General features: G+C 28.9%; 5 protein-coding genes across 9 annotated transcripts; 2 read left to right on the top strand and 3 right to left on the bottom strand.

Annotated features, from left to right (window-relative positions):
• The first annotated feature begins 489 nt into the window (after positions 1 to 489).
• On the top strand, positions 490 to 5,481 carry LOC111033239 (SAGA-associated factor 29). 5 transcript variants are annotated; one of them, XM_022313891.1, is made up of 7 exons: positions 490 to 1,398; positions 2,892 to 2,964; positions 3,186 to 3,320; positions 3,387 to 3,506; positions 3,565 to 3,711; positions 3,771 to 3,993; positions 4,125 to 5,481. In XM_022313891.1, the coding sequence occupies exons 2-7, from the start codon at positions 2,902 to 2,904 to the stop codon at positions 4,325 to 4,327; spliced, it is 891 nt and encodes a 296-aa protein (XP_022169583.1). In that variant the 5' UTR covers positions 490 to 1,398; positions 2,892 to 2,901; the 3' UTR covers positions 4,328 to 5,481. The 5 variants fall into 5 exon arrangements, with proteins under 5 accessions (XP_022169583.1, XP_022169582.1, XP_022169581.1 ...); XM_022313890.1 differs by having other exon boundaries at positions 2,882 to 2,964; XM_022313889.1 differs by having other exon boundaries at positions 2,856 to 2,964.
• Positions 5,482 to 6,487: 1,006 nt separating this feature from the next.
• Positions 6,488 to 9,036, bottom strand: LOC111033237 (homocysteine-responsive endoplasmic reticulum-resident ubiquitin-like domain member 2 protein). The gene is made up of 7 exons (XM_022313885.1): positions 8,874 to 9,036; positions 8,637 to 8,793; positions 8,386 to 8,539; positions 7,314 to 7,611; positions 7,155 to 7,243; positions 6,872 to 7,070; positions 6,488 to 6,726 (listed from the first exon to the last, which is right to left on the bottom strand). Exons 2-7 carry the CDS (start codon positions 8,781 to 8,783, stop codon positions 6,501 to 6,503), a joined length of 1,113 nt encoding a protein of 370 aa, XP_022169577.1. The 5' UTR covers positions 8,784 to 8,793; positions 8,874 to 9,036; the 3' UTR covers positions 6,488 to 6,500.
• A 122-nt stretch (positions 9,037 to 9,158) lies between these two features.
• On the top strand, positions 9,159 to 11,119 carry LOC111033238 (nucleoside diphosphate-linked moiety X motif 19-like). Its single transcript, XM_022313887.1, has 4 exons — positions 9,159 to 9,713; positions 9,813 to 10,210; positions 10,288 to 10,495; positions 10,911 to 11,119. The coding sequence occupies exons 1-4, from the start codon at positions 9,470 to 9,472 to the stop codon at positions 11,108 to 11,110; spliced, it is 1,050 nt and encodes a 349-aa protein (XP_022169579.1). The 5' UTR covers positions 9,159 to 9,469; the 3' UTR covers positions 11,111 to 11,119.
• A 369-nt stretch (positions 11,120 to 11,488) lies between these two features.
• LOC111033271 (glutathione S-transferase C-terminal domain-containing protein) lies at positions 11,489 to 14,290 on the bottom strand. The gene is made up of 5 exons (XM_022313943.1): positions 13,972 to 14,290; positions 13,125 to 13,877; positions 12,858 to 13,070; positions 11,855 to 11,965; positions 11,489 to 11,798 (listed from the first exon to the last, which is right to left on the bottom strand). Exons 1-5 carry the CDS (start codon positions 14,272 to 14,274, stop codon positions 11,529 to 11,531), a joined length of 1,650 nt encoding a protein of 549 aa, XP_022169635.1. The 5' UTR covers positions 14,275 to 14,290; the 3' UTR covers positions 11,489 to 11,528.
• Positions 14,279 to 15,624, bottom strand: LOC111033273 (protein JTB-like). Its single transcript, XM_022313946.1, has 3 exons — positions 15,325 to 15,624; positions 14,861 to 15,103; positions 14,279 to 14,511 (listed from the first exon to the last, which is right to left on the bottom strand). The coding sequence occupies exons 1-3, from the start codon at positions 15,381 to 15,383 to the stop codon at positions 14,346 to 14,348; spliced, it is 468 nt and encodes a 155-aa protein (XP_022169638.1). The 5' UTR covers positions 15,384 to 15,624; the 3' UTR covers positions 14,279 to 14,345.
• Between the last annotated feature and the right edge of the window lie 363 nt (positions 15,625 to 15,987).

Raw genomic sequence — 15,987 nt, 5'->3', positions numbered from 1 at the left:
GAAACAAAATTTTTGATGAGGAAACGGTGCACCCAAGTTAAAACCCGAACAAGATATACTTAAACCAAAAAAAGGGGGGGGGTTAATTTTCGGTACGCCATACACGTGGCCGCGCACAACCCATAGACGTTTACGAAATAATTCTACGACACTCCGCGGCCGCGCACTGGCGATGACAATATTCCAAAATTGTGGGGGGGGGTCACAAGTACGCCGAGTATGAGAAACTATTTAGAGGGTCTCGAAACAAAATTTTTGATGAGGAAACGGTGCACCCAAGTTAAAACCCGAAAGAGATATACTTAAATCAAAAAAAGGGGGGGTAACTTTTGGTATGTTATACATAAAATTAAATTAAATTTTCGAAATATCGATCGCTGCAGCACTACGTATACACACTAGAACGCTTTGCGCACACCGTATAGTCAAAAACGGTTTAAATTTCAAATTCCGCGCCATCATGAAGCAGGGTACGGGTAAACAACAGTAATCTCGCTGGTAATCAATAGTAATGTGGCGGACCACGTACGGGCCACATAAGACTCTGCGCACGGGCGCAGAGCGCTCTCTGGTTGTTCGTCTCAACGACAGCGGACTCGGGGAGACAACGACTAAACAGCGGGTCGTTGCGGCGATTTTCTCCCCAGTCACGCCACAGGCGCTTCAAACTATATAAAAAGAGACACCGAACACCAGACCAACGTCCTCTCGGACGCCGGCCGGTCAAAAGCTTTTGTGCGCCCCCACCGTGCCGCCAAAGTAATCAATGACGACGATAACTAGCAGTCCACCGATGAATCGGCACTGATGACACCGAGATTCTCGGAATCCGAATATCAATTACGGAACAAAGAAATGAAAAAATTTTACGAATAAATTACAAAAAATGAGACTTAAAACTTACGCGTGGAAGAATGAACAGTATATAATATATATTCTTGAGCTGGCTGACACAGCGAAGCACAATATTCGGTTTTTTAAAAAAAAAACTGTAATAAAACAAAAAACTCTGAAGCAGTGAAACGGCGACGAGGGCTCGAAAAACGGCTGGAGAGAAAGTGACGTACGAACGGGAAAAGACAATATGGGGTCCGACGAAATATATTGAATCGAACACAGATTTATATTTATCTGTGGCACGCACTAAGATTGTGATAGTACTATCTTTAATTGTGCAGTCTACATATAGATAATATTTTATTTTATTATTTATGTCTACGGAGTACTAACAAAATATCTTATATGTCAATTGTCAATATTAATTTTTTTATTAATTTTAATTTCGTTACAAAGGCCTACCCGTTTGCTTGTACAATTAAGCTACACAGCAAGATCACCGGCTATCACTATAATTTCAAAATATGGAAATAAATTGAACCATTGTTTTATGATTGTGTGGTAAGTACTGTTTCCGTTTGAACAATTTAAATGTTTAGATCGAATACATTTTACCAAACCTATGTAGCTTGTATTAAACTAAATCATTTAACTTCATGAAGTCAATAGGTAACGTACTATACAAATGCTATTTTATATTATCTTTAGTAATTTGAATTTAGTTTAGTTAAAAATGTTTATAAAAGTATCAGCAGTGATTAAATCAGAAAAAAAATAGAAATGCCGAAATCTGCTTACCATAATATTTCAATGTCATGAATTTCATTGATCAGAATATAATTAGAAAGGATACGCTTAATTCATTAATACTTTTTTAAAAGAACATGAACTGCGCTTTACCGCCCTCAATTCAAGCACAGAGTATACTTAATATCTATCTAATAAATTATAAAATGAGTAAATTATTGAGAATATCAATGTTGGGTCGTCAGGAGCAGTAGTTGATTGTAGATTTAAGTATTTAACTAAGATTATACAAAAAATAATTTACAAGGATAATATTCATGGGTCAAAAAGAAAAAAAGAAATATTTCCGACTTTATAATTTTCTTCAAAATACATTGTTATTAGTTTAAGATTAAACACATTATCTATTACACAATATTATTTGATTTATAATGTTACATTAAAAATAAATTATTTTAGCCTCACTTATTATTTTTAAATGGTTTTAGATTATTTTTTTGTTCATTTCTTTTTTCTTTATTTTTCATAAAGAAAACTATCTAAAAGCATTAATATCCGTGGCTTACCAACAGGGTAGCATGATGGGTAATGAGTGGCGGGCCCATGACTCTAGAGTCTAGAAGGTTCTTGAAGAAATTTCAAAAATTCAAGGAACAGGTCACCAAAATTAAATTGCTTTAAAATATAATAAACTTACTATTTTTAATAATGTCTCACATAGGTTTATATTTTATAGATTATTTTATCTGTTAGCAGTGTTAGCTCTTTGATGTCAGCAATATCGTAATAATTGTGAAACGGTTAAGTTAGGTTATCGATTTAGATGAACCAAAAGTTGAATAGGAAATAGTTGAAAATAGACATAATATACCTAAAGCAGTAAAGGTAAAGGACCTTTTACTAAAAATTTAGATGGTAGGTCCTTTTCAGAAAAATATTATTTTACAGTGTCAAAATCTGGTTGAAAAATCTGACGTTCATAGCTATGTTCTTTGATTATACTTCAAAAAGCGTATTGTAGGTCGTATTATTGTGATTGGAAACACATAGGAGTAAAAATCATTAATTTCTTATAATCTATTAGTAACGCCGTATCTAGAGATACATTTTGTGGGCAGGTACATGTTCCTCATACCCCCTTCCCCTAAATTTGTAAAACTAAAGGACTTCTGAATTATTTTGTCTTGGGCATTAGAAGTTCTTATTACCCCACTGGATAGGATATCCTAAGCTTTTAAAGTTTTTTCTTTCATTATTAGAATGTATTACAGCAGTCATAAATAAATATTCAAAAAAGATAATTTCAGAAAAAAAAGTATGGCAATGACAAAATCATTTATTGATACAACTGTTGCTGGTAAAGAAAATTCAAATGAACAGGTAATATTTTTGTCCAATTATATTATGTTTATTGTAATGTACCTAATCATACTCTTACATGAATGTATGATGGTAAATTTTAAACCTGAAAAATAGGAATAGAATTCAATTCAACAAATAAAAATATATCATAATATATTATGTGTTATAATATACCTTAGTTGCATTTTAAACTGCATTAATGTCATTTGAATAACAGTTAAAAATGTATTTATTTTTAGACCCTTTTAAAGAAATTATTCAAGATGCTATTTAATGTACCACCAACCAAGGCATCTACTGAGGCTGTGATTGATGTAATTAATACTACACAAGAACTAGTTATTAAAAAAGGCATGATTGATCCTGAATCACAAGTAAGTCCTAAAAGAATTATTACAAATATTTCATTGAAAACATTTTTTGTTTTGTTGTGTGTATAGAAATCTTTAATCAGCTTTTATGAATCAGCTGATCTAGAAACGACTAAAGAAGAAGAAGTAATTAGAAGTATGTTAGAAATAATACAAGAAATACGAAACATACAACATCAAAATATCAAAGTGGGTACATGATAATATCAATATTAAAACAGTTTTAAAAGGTTATTTGTGCATTTAGTCACTTCTGCAGTCTCAAAGAAGTTCAACATTCCTTAAATTATTACAAGTAACAGCATTGCGGATACCAGTGTGGTTTCCAAGACATGATGAACAACCACCTCCATTGTGTGGTGCTATTGAGCCACTTCCTTCATATGTTGCAAAAGTATGCAAAGTGTATTATTTGAAAACATTAAATATTTGTATAACTTACATTAATTATAGAGTGGTGATTTGGTGGCGGCTCTTGTTAAACAATCTGGAGAAGAGCGATGGATTGTGGCAGAAGCAGTTGCATATAAAAATGGAAGGTATGAAGTGGAAGATATTGATGTAAAAGAAACTAATCGTAATTTTACATTAGAAAAAATATATGTAAAGCCATTACCACTAATGAGAGCTGATCCAGCCATTTGTCCAGATGCTTTTTTTCCCTGCAATCAATTTGGTTAGTATACTTAAACTGTTTTAGCAATACATTTTTTAAATTTTCAGACGAAGCATCTTAAACTTAATTGATGAATATAGTCAAAATATATTCACATAATTTGTAAATACTATATAATTATTGTAATATAGTTTTAGCAATGTATCCGCAGACTACTTGTTTCTTCAAAGCTCTAGTGAAAGCAGTTCCTAAAACAAATCATGATGGATATGAAGTTTTATTTGAAGATGATTTTAATCAATATACCATAATGATGTATGTAGCCCAAAGATTTGTTGTTTCATTTCCATCATTAGAAATTATTCATAAAGACGACGAGATGATGGTAGAATAATAATTTTATATAACATTACTCATAACTCATAAACTTATTAATTTAACTATTTTAAGATCTAATAATGTTTTGTACAGATTAAAAATTAGTATAATTTTATGTCATCAAACGATATCTTGTATTTTCTAATATGTTTGTTAAGTCTAATGTAACATGGACATTATACTGCGGCTTAGCCTCTGGCCATAAGGGTTTAGAGGTTCAACCGCCTCTCCATACCACACAACTTTTTGTATGGAAGCCAGAACGTTTTATAGTATTTAATTGTGTTACATAATAATATGATGTTAAAATAACAGAGGATTATTATCCTTGTTTACATAAGGTTTTTTGTTTGTAAGTATTGTGATATTTACGATAGCTTTCTGTCATACATCAAAACTATTGATATTGATTGTAATGTATGTAGTCCAAGTATTGGAAAATTACTGACATGGACAAAAAGTTTGGTGGAGCTGAAGAACCAAAAACTGCATTTTAAACTATTATTAATAGTATTATGTAATCCACTTATATGTAATTATGTTACAAAAATACTAGCTTCTGTTCATGACTAGGGTGACCAGTGAGAGATCATTTTAAACCTTAAAAAGGCTTAATATATCAGAAATATATAAATTGATAATACCGATTGAATAGTCTAGCATTGCTAATTATCCATTGTGATTTGTGAAATGATATTATTAACAGTTAAAGTCCTTAATACATTTGATAGAGACTAGGAGAATAAGATTAATATAATTTAGCCACAACAATTCTATAAATACATAAATAATTACTATGGTACTGTTATAGTACTAGTATTTGTTAATGAAATAATATATACATTGTTTATACTGTTTTTACCTTAACAGTTTAAATTGGTAAATAACATCATCTACACTTAATTCAAACTAAGAACTATAGTCTTTTAAAAACATGTGTGCAGGGGGTAGAGCAGAGGTATTCAAACTGTGCGTCGCGCCTCCCAGGGGTGTCGCGGGAGTTGTCGAAGGGAGCCGCTCAGTATAATTGAAAACCAATAAATACTTTTACAAAAAAACGTTTGCTATTATCATTGAGGCACACTGGTTGGGAAATGTTGAATTGTCTACAACAATCATTCGCTAAATATAGCTTTAATTTTTTTTATATATGTAATATGGTAAATAAATAACAAGTATAAATTATAAAATATATATTACATTCATATAAACATTGATTTTTTTGTAATTTTATAATTTTTGAGCCGTTAACATTTTGTGAAGACTTAAAGGAGCCGTGGGATGAAAAAGTTTGAATACCTCTGGGATAGAGCATTCTTAAACAGCAGTGGTACAAGTTAGCTGACTGCTGCCCAACAAAAACTGGTTCTTGTAAAAAGTATGATTATTAGGTTGAGTAAAAACTGTGACCAAACACTATACAGCCGACATATCAAATTCTACAGGTATATAAACTGTAAAGTAATAAACGTCATACCATACAATTGGTGAAAAAAGAGTGAAGCATTTTAATTGTTCTTGTTAACAATATCAATTGTCAGTAAAATATAGTCTACTTTTATGAAAAGATAACATTTTCTAAATTACCTATAATTAATAAATTTAGAAATGTTGTTTATAATTTCCTTTAAATTTAATAAATATTTCAAAAGTAGTGCAATATAAATATAATACTTACTATTTAGTCTTATAAATTGTATTATATTGACAATATAAATATTACATTGTATTTACTTCATAAGTACTAAATATAAATAATATTTGAAGAGCGCAAGAAAATTCTAAACTGTATAGATAAATAATTCAAAGTATCCACTAACATATAAATTTTGATTAATAGTCAAAAAATATATTTAAATGTGTAACCTTTAATTTTATTCATGAAATAGTGTAAATTATGTGAATAAACTACAGACAAATCTAAGTGCTTCTTACTTTTTATTTATGGAAAAACATGATGTGTCCCTATATAATGTAATAAATATTACACAGTAATAAAGTATTATTGTATAAATACCCCAAATACAATAATAAGCTTAACTTAATTAGTTATAAATTATAATTAAACTTAACAATACAATTAGAACAAAACAACAGAATAAAGAATATGATTATATCATTATTAATACTATAGTAAATGTACATATTTATTTAATATGTTATTTTTTTACATATGGTTCATTTAAAACTTATATTATATCCGGTTGCTGTGGTATGAGAGAAGTAAAAAATGTACTAACTACTGTCCATAACGTAGTTATTAAACGTTCATTTTGTCTTACTGCCGTGTCTTCAGTATTTCCATTCTGCTCTTGTGACAAATTCCTGTTGTCATCAACATGCTGTTCTTGTTGTTCAGGCTGAAACCTCCTTCTATTATGCTCATTAATGTGTCTCAAAATTCCACTTTGGTACCTAAAAATAATTTTAAAAAACTAAGAAAATGACATTTTTGTTAGGTCAATTTAACAATTCAAATAACCCAACATATTAAATAGTATATCAATGCTATTCTAAATACAAATTTAACTTACAATTTAAAGACAAATGTTAAACTTACAAATATAAAATAAGTGCAAAACCAGCAACAACAATAAAACGGCCAGGTGATGAATAGAAATAGAGAACGCTTATGAAAATAAATACTCTACTGGATACATATAACCAATCTAACCAATCTTGATTGGGCCCAGCATCTTGTATGTTTAAATTTGCATTATTAGCAGGTAGGTTTTGGTCTGCTGGTTGATTATTGTTATCTAATATTAAAATAAATAAGTATCAAATCTTTAACATGCACACAATTTTTTTAATTTAAATTTATTTATATGAATGTTTCTTACTATTATTGTTTGGTAAATCTGGAGGAGGAAATTCATTTTCGACAGTTGGAGTATTCAATTGTATAGGAGCTCCTAAACTCGATGCAACTCTATTAAACAAAACATTTAATTATTCAGAAACATTAATAATTATTAATTGGTCAAAATTGAAATACTTACGATTGCCAATATTGTGCCATTTGAACGGCATACATTTTATTCACCCAAAGTATTTGCTGAAGAGCTAATTGTTCTGGTGTCAATGAAATACTGTTAGCATTATTATTCAATTTAGTTTGGTTTTGGGTGGGTTTAGTTTCTTGCTTATTGTTTGATGAAGTACTAGCTTCTTGGCGAACTTCTTGTTTAGTATCTGTAGAGTTACCATTACCAGAAGTACTAGCACCATAGTTGACTTCATTTAACTTAGGGCATTTACCATTGATTGCATTTACAATTTCCTCACTTTTAAGTTTTTCTATAAATAAAAAAAATAATGAAAGAAACCTAAAGGTTGACACAATGGTAGGATAGAATACTGGATTTGATATGAACATTTTAAAATAAATCACAATAACCTATTGACCAACTAACCGGCAAATGTAATCATTTGTATTATAACATATATTATGTAACCTGGATTCAGGTAGTCATGATTTTGACATTTAGGTTAAATCAACTATAAAATATTGTCCTACAAAGGCTACTGTAATTCATCAAGCATTTAAGTTTAAAATATTTTTCAAATTTGAATTATTAAATAACCTTAATCAGAACAAACTGATAGCATCATTGATTTAAGTTGGTGAATTAGTGCCTAGAGGTGGTATTGATACATTAGTTATTTTGCTTGGATCTAATTTAACACAAGCTGTAATTGGAATCGTAGAGCCCATCATGGGATATCAATAACAAACTATGAAGTAGGACTTGATAGCGCTAAGGAATGGAAAACAGTTAACTTTATAACAATATATTTTTGAATATTTATAAAAATTTTAAGATTAATTTATATATTAATCAATGTTATGTTTTTGTATGTCTGTAGCACTGTTAGCTAAGCTGATAAGTGTATGAAACTATAAAACTATACAATATAAATTCATTAATTATAGATTGAATATTAATATTATTGTACCTGATTTAGAAGTATCTAAATTTATTTATCAGACAATATAATATATTAATATTATTTTAAATATAAATATAAATTAGTTTATATGTTTGAAATAAAATAAATATAAAGTTTTACCTTTAAGTGGGATACAACAAGATGAAGATGAACAAACTAAATGAACAGTACGATTGAGTTGTCCATCTTCATCATATGGTCTCAAAACATCTTTTAGAATAACACCGTCAGTTAAGAGCTGACCAGAATATATTAGCCTTTGGTCTTCTGTTTTCTTGTAAAAAAGTAAAACAGATTTTATTTAGCAAACTTAAGTAGTTTCACTTTGGCCTCATCTTAATTAACAATTAAATAAAATGTAAAACACTTACTGGTTTGTTTGGATAAGTTTCATGAATGTACCCCTTGAGCTTCGCTACCGACCAATCCAATTTACATTTTATTGTATGGTCATTGATTTGTTGGTTTGGAGCTTTAATGGTTAGTGTGATCCAAGGATCTGTGAGACCAATGTCCATATTTTGGCACCTAACAAATATCAATAAGGTATTAAATAATAAACATAATTAATTAATAAAAATCAGTATAATAACTTTAAATACACTTACTGCTGATGTACGCGTCTATTGAAGAGTTATTATTATTATGACAATTTTCGATTTTGTAGAAACAACGCAATTATTAATTAGTAATATCGCCTAAACAGGAATAATTTGAGTACCTAATACCTACCTAATTATAAAGTTTTCTTTTCCTTTCACTATCAACATTTTGCTATCAACTATTTGGCTGTTTTTTATTGGTCGGAGGATAAAAAAAAACTTATCAAGGCACATACCCCACCACCAACTACAAATTGACCAATGTTTTCATTCCAGTTATCGGTATTTAAGCAAGATAATAGATATCCATTATCCTCTTAGATATTGATACTAATAACTAATAAATACTAAATTGCACACTTGCACTTATGAGTTACGGCCGTCCATCCACTTCGTAAAATCGTAATTCTTTTGTATAAAGAGGTTGAGTGTAATAATAGTGTTTACATCAAAAATTGATTAAAAATTATTATAATTATGTTGATATTATACATGTTCAAGTACAATCGAGTTTGAAGTGGACGGCTGTTTAATCATGCAATTTAAATGTCTTGTCACCATTATCCTTTAACTTAAATTGTGTACAGTAATTAAATATAAACATGAGTTTTTGGAGAGAAGCTTCTAGTGTGATACTACTGACAAAGTCTTCCAATATGAAGAATGTCTGTTGGGATCCATTCAGAATACTGTGCATTAAACGAAGTGAAATCAATTCTTACTTACCTAACTATACAGTCTTTCCAGGAGGAACTACAGAGAAATCAGATTCATCTTCTGAATGGACAGACATTATTCCAGATTGTACAAATTCTAATTTAAATTTGAATATAATTGGCTACAGTGGTATGGCTTATTGCTTATTTATCATCTATTTAGTAGTTAGTACTTACTTTAGCAGTCTATCACATTCTCAAAATCATTGTAAAATATTATTTGTCTTAGGTAGCCCAGCCATTAAATTTGTACCAGATAATGAACAAGGATCTATTCCAAAATGTCTATCACTAAGAGTAACTGCTATCAGGGAAACATTTGAAGAAAGTGGTATACTGTTGTGTAAAAAAGTGAACTGCGGCCAACCTGAGAACTGTGCAACTGTCAAACATTTAGAAATTGATAGCATTGACAGATGGAGAAAATTAGTTCAGACAAACGCATCTAATTTTATCAATTTATGTAATGAAAATAATTGTTATCCAGATGTTGGTGCCTTGCATTTGTGGAGTAACTGGTTAACGCCTCCACTATTAAAGACAAAATTTGATACAAAATTTTTCCTTGCCTTTATTGAATCTCCAGTTAATGCAAGTCCAGATGGTGTCGAAACATCTCAAATGACAGTGAGTACCTATTGAAGTTAGTATTTATATTTTGTAGACAATTTTGTTGTCTCACAAATATTTGTATTTATATTTAGTGGAATACACCAGATGAAATGTTATCAAGATTTGTTAATGGTGAAGAAAAACTTGTTACTCCTCAATATTATGAACTGTTAAGATTAAGACAGTTTACATCATTTACAAAACTAACAAATTTCGCTTGTGGGAGAAGTATTGAAGGATGTGAACAAATATTACCAATGGTTATTGCAACTAAAGACGGATATTTGACATTGCTCCCAGGTAAAATATTTTAATGATTTATTTGCCCAGAAAGAAGAGCTAAGGGTTATTATTTCTTGGCAACCAAATATAATATATAATATTTTTGATAATTTCTTATAATTTCTGATTTATGTTTTAAAACTTCATCAAAAACTCAAGTATACAAATAATATTACAGCGTAGGTTCCCCCTTATTCTCTAAATTAAATCCTAGTGAAAATGTATGAATCAACATTATTTACAGATAAAAAAGTTGTTGTAGAATAATATATATTTCTAGTAAAGTAATCTAAAACTATAATTATTGTTGATGTATCTACTAAGTAATAATTACTATGAGTATTGAACAATGAACATACAAGTCTGTTAATAATTGTAACATACATGCAAATAATTATAATTATTTTGTGAATTTAAATGTTTTTTTTTTTAGGAGATGGAAAGTTTAATAATTCTGAAAAATATTTAGATGTACAATATGAATTGGATAAACATTTACAAGATTTTGACTCTGATGTGATGCATAGACTACATCATACTGAAGAATATTTACCAAAAAAAATAATAATTAAAAACTATACACCAAAGTGTAGACACATACTGCCCGCAACTCTACCCGATTGTAAAATTTGAAAATTAAGGTATAATAGTTTATTATTTGCCAACATGTGTCTCAGTAATTAATTTCGTTGACCATAATTTGTTTGCAAATATCTTTGAATTCTACCAAATATTGATCTCTATTTACCCTGATCAAATCAACCAACTTTTTATTTTGTTGTTAATTATTTTATTAAATTATTTATTGTTTTTAGTTAATTTTAATCTGTGCAACACTTTTAATTAATACAACTTATAAACAGTTAAAAGATGTATGTTATTTATTCATAATATTGTAATAATATGTTGTTACCATTGTTCATTAAAGAACTATTAAATATTGATTTTAAACGGAAATATGCTTTAACATAATTTAATGTACCGGATCAGTTATAAAATTATACAATGTTGTTTTGATATGTTAAAAAATGTTATTATAATGCATTTATTTCTATGATGGAATACCAATGAGCATATTATTTTTTGGTGTACATGTGGGTGGTTCCAACTTTGAAAGTGTCACATTATAACCAACTTCTATTGCTCTGGATGCACGATCTTTATCTACTGCCGCCATGCATGTATAACCTTGTTGTGTTTTTGTGCAATTTGGATCAAAATGGGTTTGATCTGCACAATGACACAGTACTAAGTAATCTTCGAATGAGAAATTAGCTTGCCTCAATGCTTGACTTCTTGGATACTCCAAAATATGATTATCCTGTAAAAAATTATTACATCATTTATAAACATGTACATTTTTAATGTAAGACTCACTTGAACACCTCCATAACAACAAGGACATACAACAAATGTTGCATTTTGCAGTAGACACTTTTCTAATACCAAATCTGTAGCAACACCACATCCATGCAAACATAAACCTACCTAGTAAATGTTGAATTCGGATTATTTTTTTTATATTTAAAAATATATTTACAATCTATACAATACAAAGGTATAATGAGCAGGGTTTGGGACTTATAGCACTTAAAAACACAATAATAAATCCTAAAATATGCATAAAAAAATTAAAAATATGCATTTAATATATTTATTATTAATTATTAATTACAATTGGTGTACTGAATATAAAAAATTTAAAAAAAAATCTACTGATCTGAGTTTTTAGAATTTTATTCGTCAACTATATAATGATAGGAAAATTAAAAATTAAATTTTTCATTTAAATCAATAAATAAATAATTTTACATTTAACGGGAATACCTTTAGTTTCAAAGAACGTTTAATAACTGTAATATATTAAAATTATCGGATCGCTCGTATCGCAACTATTATATAATATGTAACGATACGGGCAATTAGGCCATCATAATATTTTCAAACCACGAAAATTATAAGGAGTTGTGAGTTGTACATAGCAAATAGGTACATAAGACTGCGAGTAAGTTGCATTTTTTAGATCGGGTGAAATTTGTGAAGTTGAAATTTCGAAAATGTTTCTAAAATATGCAAATTAAGCACAATAACTTAAAAATAAGCAGTTTCCGCCAAAATTGATGAAATATGTAAAAATATGCACATTCAAATTTTTGATTTGGTATCACGGCATTGAGAAATGAATTTATTTCACACTCTGCTACATTTTACAAAAAATAAAAAGTATGCAATTGCTACAAGTCCTGAACCTTGATAATGAGTAAATGTGTTGACATACATAATTTGACATAATAACATAGTAGGAAAGCTCCCAGCAGTGCCACCTGAATTAGACTATTAAAAATAAAATTAAAAAAATTAATAATAAAATAATGTCTACCTGGAAATTTGCTTTAAAATAGTCCAAATTAGAATGGACAATCATAATGTTTTTTAAATCCAACTTTTCAACACGCTCTCTAGCTCTTCGTAAAGACTCTTCTTTATTGTCGACTAATATAACTGTTAGGTTTGGTACAAGATAAGCAATTACAATTCCTAAATGTCCACTTCCACAGCAAAAATCTACTACCACGTCACCATCTTTAACAACCTATAACAAATAAATAGTTAGTATTTCCATGGTTAGAAATATACATTTACATACATTTAATGTAGATTGAATAAGATTTTCCAATTGTTGAGTTTTTCTAATTAATCTTTTATCCGGTATATCTCCCCCTGATGGGCGAACCTCATACGGTAATTCTTCCCAGTCAATAGGACACAAATTATTAGAGCTCAAATCTATGTTGATATTAATGGTATCAAATGCCTGGATTATTTCTTGTACATTTTGCTTAACATATGTTTTTGCTCTTGGATTATATCGTCGTAAATCACATTTATACAATGAATGAAATGGAACTTCTGGCAAAATTAGATTTTCTGGCAATTCAACTCTATCAAAAATTATACATTCTAGATAATTACCAATATCTAAGCGTTCCAAAACAGATTTGTACCATTTCAAAGTTAAAGGTAAAAATGTATTCATTGTATTTTCCCCTAACAATTTATAAGCAATATATATATTTGGTAATATAAGTACATCTGAAAGTGTTGGATTGTCCTCATCTGCAAATCTTTGAGTAGGATGGAGTGATTTTTCATTCAGACGTTTATTAATGTTGTGTATCTGTAGTGGCTGAGATAGATGACATTCAAAGCGAGCAAGTTGTATTGGAATTTCATATGGGGCATTTTTATCAGAGATTTGATGGTTAAAAAATGTGTTTATTGATGCCTGCAATTGGACTTCACAATATTTGGTCCATGATGAAACTTCAGCACAAGCAGATAAACAACTCTGTCTAAAACCAAGCAGCCAAATCCAGTTTTTTGAAATGCTCTTAATAAGCTATAAAAAAAAAAAATATATATAATATATGTATTATACTATAAAAATAAATACGTAAGTTGTATTATCTACTATGAGGTAAATATATAGGTACCATTCGTAACGAAGAACAAAATCCAGCAGTACAATAATATCCATTGTCACTTTGAAATACTGGCAATAAACAGTCTGCTGCAGGCCTAGGTAAATCATTTTCTAATATAACTGTATAACTTAAATCATTGACAGAGAATTTGAATTTAATAAGTTTGTCGTCTTCAATATTTTTGGACACAACCAGAATAACTGGAGCTTTGACGTATTGACAAACAAATAAAACAATTGAGGTTTGTAATGAACATACAACATGTCCATTGGTTTTATCCAAATCAATAATATTAACAAATAAAGAAGACATTGTATTCTTTGGGAAAACTGATTAACTGTTTAATTTGTACAATATGTAATGCACTGTACAGGTACACACTGCTACACAACAGAATCTAATTGTTTTTGTAATCTTTTCATTAACTTTTTATGGAACTGTTTTTTTTTGTATTGTATAACAGATAAACTGATTACAGCAATAACAAATTGTGAGCCTTGGAATAACCAAAATTCTTTTTCTGATGTTCGAATGGTTGGTTTGTTGCAACTAAAAATTAAAATAAATGATTAAAGCTTATAAATAAACATGATACACTAATGACTGAAGTATAATATATATATATATGGTAGGCAATACCACAATTTATATTAATTTATATAATTATGATGTATTTAATTTTAATTTACCGTACAAAAAAATAGTATAAATTAATAATTATTAGTAGAGAACTTGATAGTTGATTAGTTAGTAGATTTTAGGATAATATAATGAGTAACTAGTAAGTTGAGACTGATTTTGTATACATTTTTTTGTTGTTTAAATTAAATTAAATTTAGATTGTTGAAGTTAACATTTAGCCTTAGTTTGAAATTGATTATTAATAATATGAATATACCTTCTATGTGTTAGTCCAGAAATTTTGCATTCAATTGTTTCAACATAACTTGCATTAATGCATTCAAGCCTGTCAGTACACAAATGACACTCTTTCAGAATTGTATTTTCTTCTCGCAACCAACATTTATTTGATGAATTTTTATGATCTTTTACACCTTCGGATGTCTCCGCTGCAATTGTGGCATTGAGACCAGAAAATGCACTTGAAGATGTAATTTTTATAAATATAAGTAGCGTAATCCTAAAAATAATAAGTATTTGTTTTACTAACATAAATAATTTATTATTAAAGCAGTGATTATAGATATGACAAAAATAGGATTTAATCAAAATTATAACATAACATAGAGTGTACGCTTGTACATTTAACAATTGCAAACTACAATTGTGAAATAAACTAAATAGTGCTAAAATTGAATTTGCTTTTATTATTGACTTATAAACAGGTGAAATTATATTTACCCTCCGATGAAAATAATTAGCAGTAGTAATCTTTTGACAGAACAAGATTCTAACACCATTTTACATTTTTAATGACCACAAGACTGAATGAATGTGAAATCATCAAATGTATGGGTGCTAAATATTTTAATTAGTTAAACAGTGAGCAGACATACGAGTTAGAGTTTTTCTTGACTACCATACTAAATTATTAACAGATTTATGAATCAGGGACAATCGTCAATCATGAGATTACAATATACAAATACAATATTTACAAAATTACGATATCATCAAAGCATGTATTCGTTCGTGGCGCTATAATCACAAAAATAATTATGATATCAATATTACTATGGTGTAACCACCATAGAACAATAGGCGTGTTTTGGCGGTGTAACCGGCGCTAACCGCTAGTTAACTGTTTACTGATATCGTTTTCGCGATTACGGTTACTGTAACCGGGTAACTAATTTCGTGAACGAGTTTAGTGAATTTTGTAACCGTCGATTTCGACCTGGTAAGAGGGTTTACTGAGATTTGGTTACTAAAAAGTTTATGATAAAAACGTGATAACAATAAAATATTAATTTAATAAATTTACTTTAAGTAATTTTACATAATTCAAACCAATAGTAGATTTGCCTATATAATACACAAGTACATTTTAATAATTTTAATTAT

Source organism: Myzus persicae, unplaced genomic scaffold (assembly GCF_001856785.1).
Source record: "Myzus persicae strain clone G006 unplaced genomic scaffold, MPER_G0061.0, whole genome shotgun sequence".
Classification (NCBI taxonomy): Eukaryota; Metazoa; Arthropoda; class Insecta; order Hemiptera; family Aphididae; genus Myzus; species Myzus persicae.
The sequence above is the reverse complement of the archived record's forward strand: the minus strand, read 5'-3'. Positions and strand labels throughout refer to the sequence as shown.

Coding starts and splice junctions, on each gene's coding strand:
- LOC111033239 (XM_022313891.1), top strand. CDS start 2,902: ATGGCAATGACAAAATCATTTATTGATACAACTGTTGCTGGTAAAGAA. Junction 3,321..3,386: donor TGATTGATCCTGAATCACAA/GTAAGTCCTAAA, acceptor TTGTGTGTATAG/AAATCTTTAATCAGCTTTTA. Junction 3,994..4,124: donor TTTTCCCTGCAATCAATTTG/GTTAGTATACTT, acceptor ATTGTAATATAG/TTTTAGCAATGTATCCGCAG.
- LOC111033237 (XM_022313885.1), bottom strand. CDS start 8,783: ATGGACATTGGTCTCACAGATCCTTGGATCACACTAACCATTAAAGCT. Junction 8,540..8,636: donor AAACTTATCCAAACAAACCA/GTAAGTGTTTTA, acceptor CTTTTTTACAAG/AAAACAGAAGACCAAAGGCT. Junction 7,612..8,385: donor TTGTTGTATCCCACTTAAAG/GTAAAACTTTAT, acceptor TTTTATTTATAG/AAAAACTTAAAAGTGAGGAA.
- LOC111033238 (XM_022313887.1), top strand. CDS start 9,470: ATGAGTTTTTGGAGAGAAGCTTCTAGTGTGATACTACTGACAAAGTCT. Junction 9,714..9,812: donor GAATATAATTGGCTACAGTG/GTATGGCTTATT, acceptor TATTTGTCTTAG/GTAGCCCAGCCATTAAATTT. Junction 10,496..10,910: donor ATATTTGACATTGCTCCCAG/GTAAAATATTTT, acceptor TTTTTTTTTTAG/GAGATGGAAAGTTTAATAAT.
- LOC111033271 (XM_022313943.1), bottom strand. CDS start 14,274: ATGTCTTCTTTATTTGTTAATATTATTGATTTGGATAAAACCAATGGA. Junction 11,966..12,857: donor ATTTTAAAGCAAATTTCCAG/GTAGACATTATT, acceptor AACATTTACTAG/GTAGGTTTATGTTTGCATGG. Junction 11,799..11,854: donor GTTGTTATGGAGGTGTTCAA/GTGAGTCTTACA, acceptor AATTTTTTACAG/GATAATCATATTTTGGAGTA.
- LOC111033273 (XM_022313946.1), bottom strand. CDS start 15,383: ATGGTGTTAGAATCTTGTTCTGTCAAAAGATTACTACTGCTAATTATT. Junction 15,104..15,324: donor CTAATTATTTTCATCGGAGG/GTAAATATAATT, acceptor TATTATTTTTAG/GATTACGCTACTTATATTTA. Junction 14,512..14,860: donor TCTGGACTAACACATAGAAG/GTATATTCATAT, acceptor TTTAATTTTTAG/TTGCAACAAACCAACCATTC.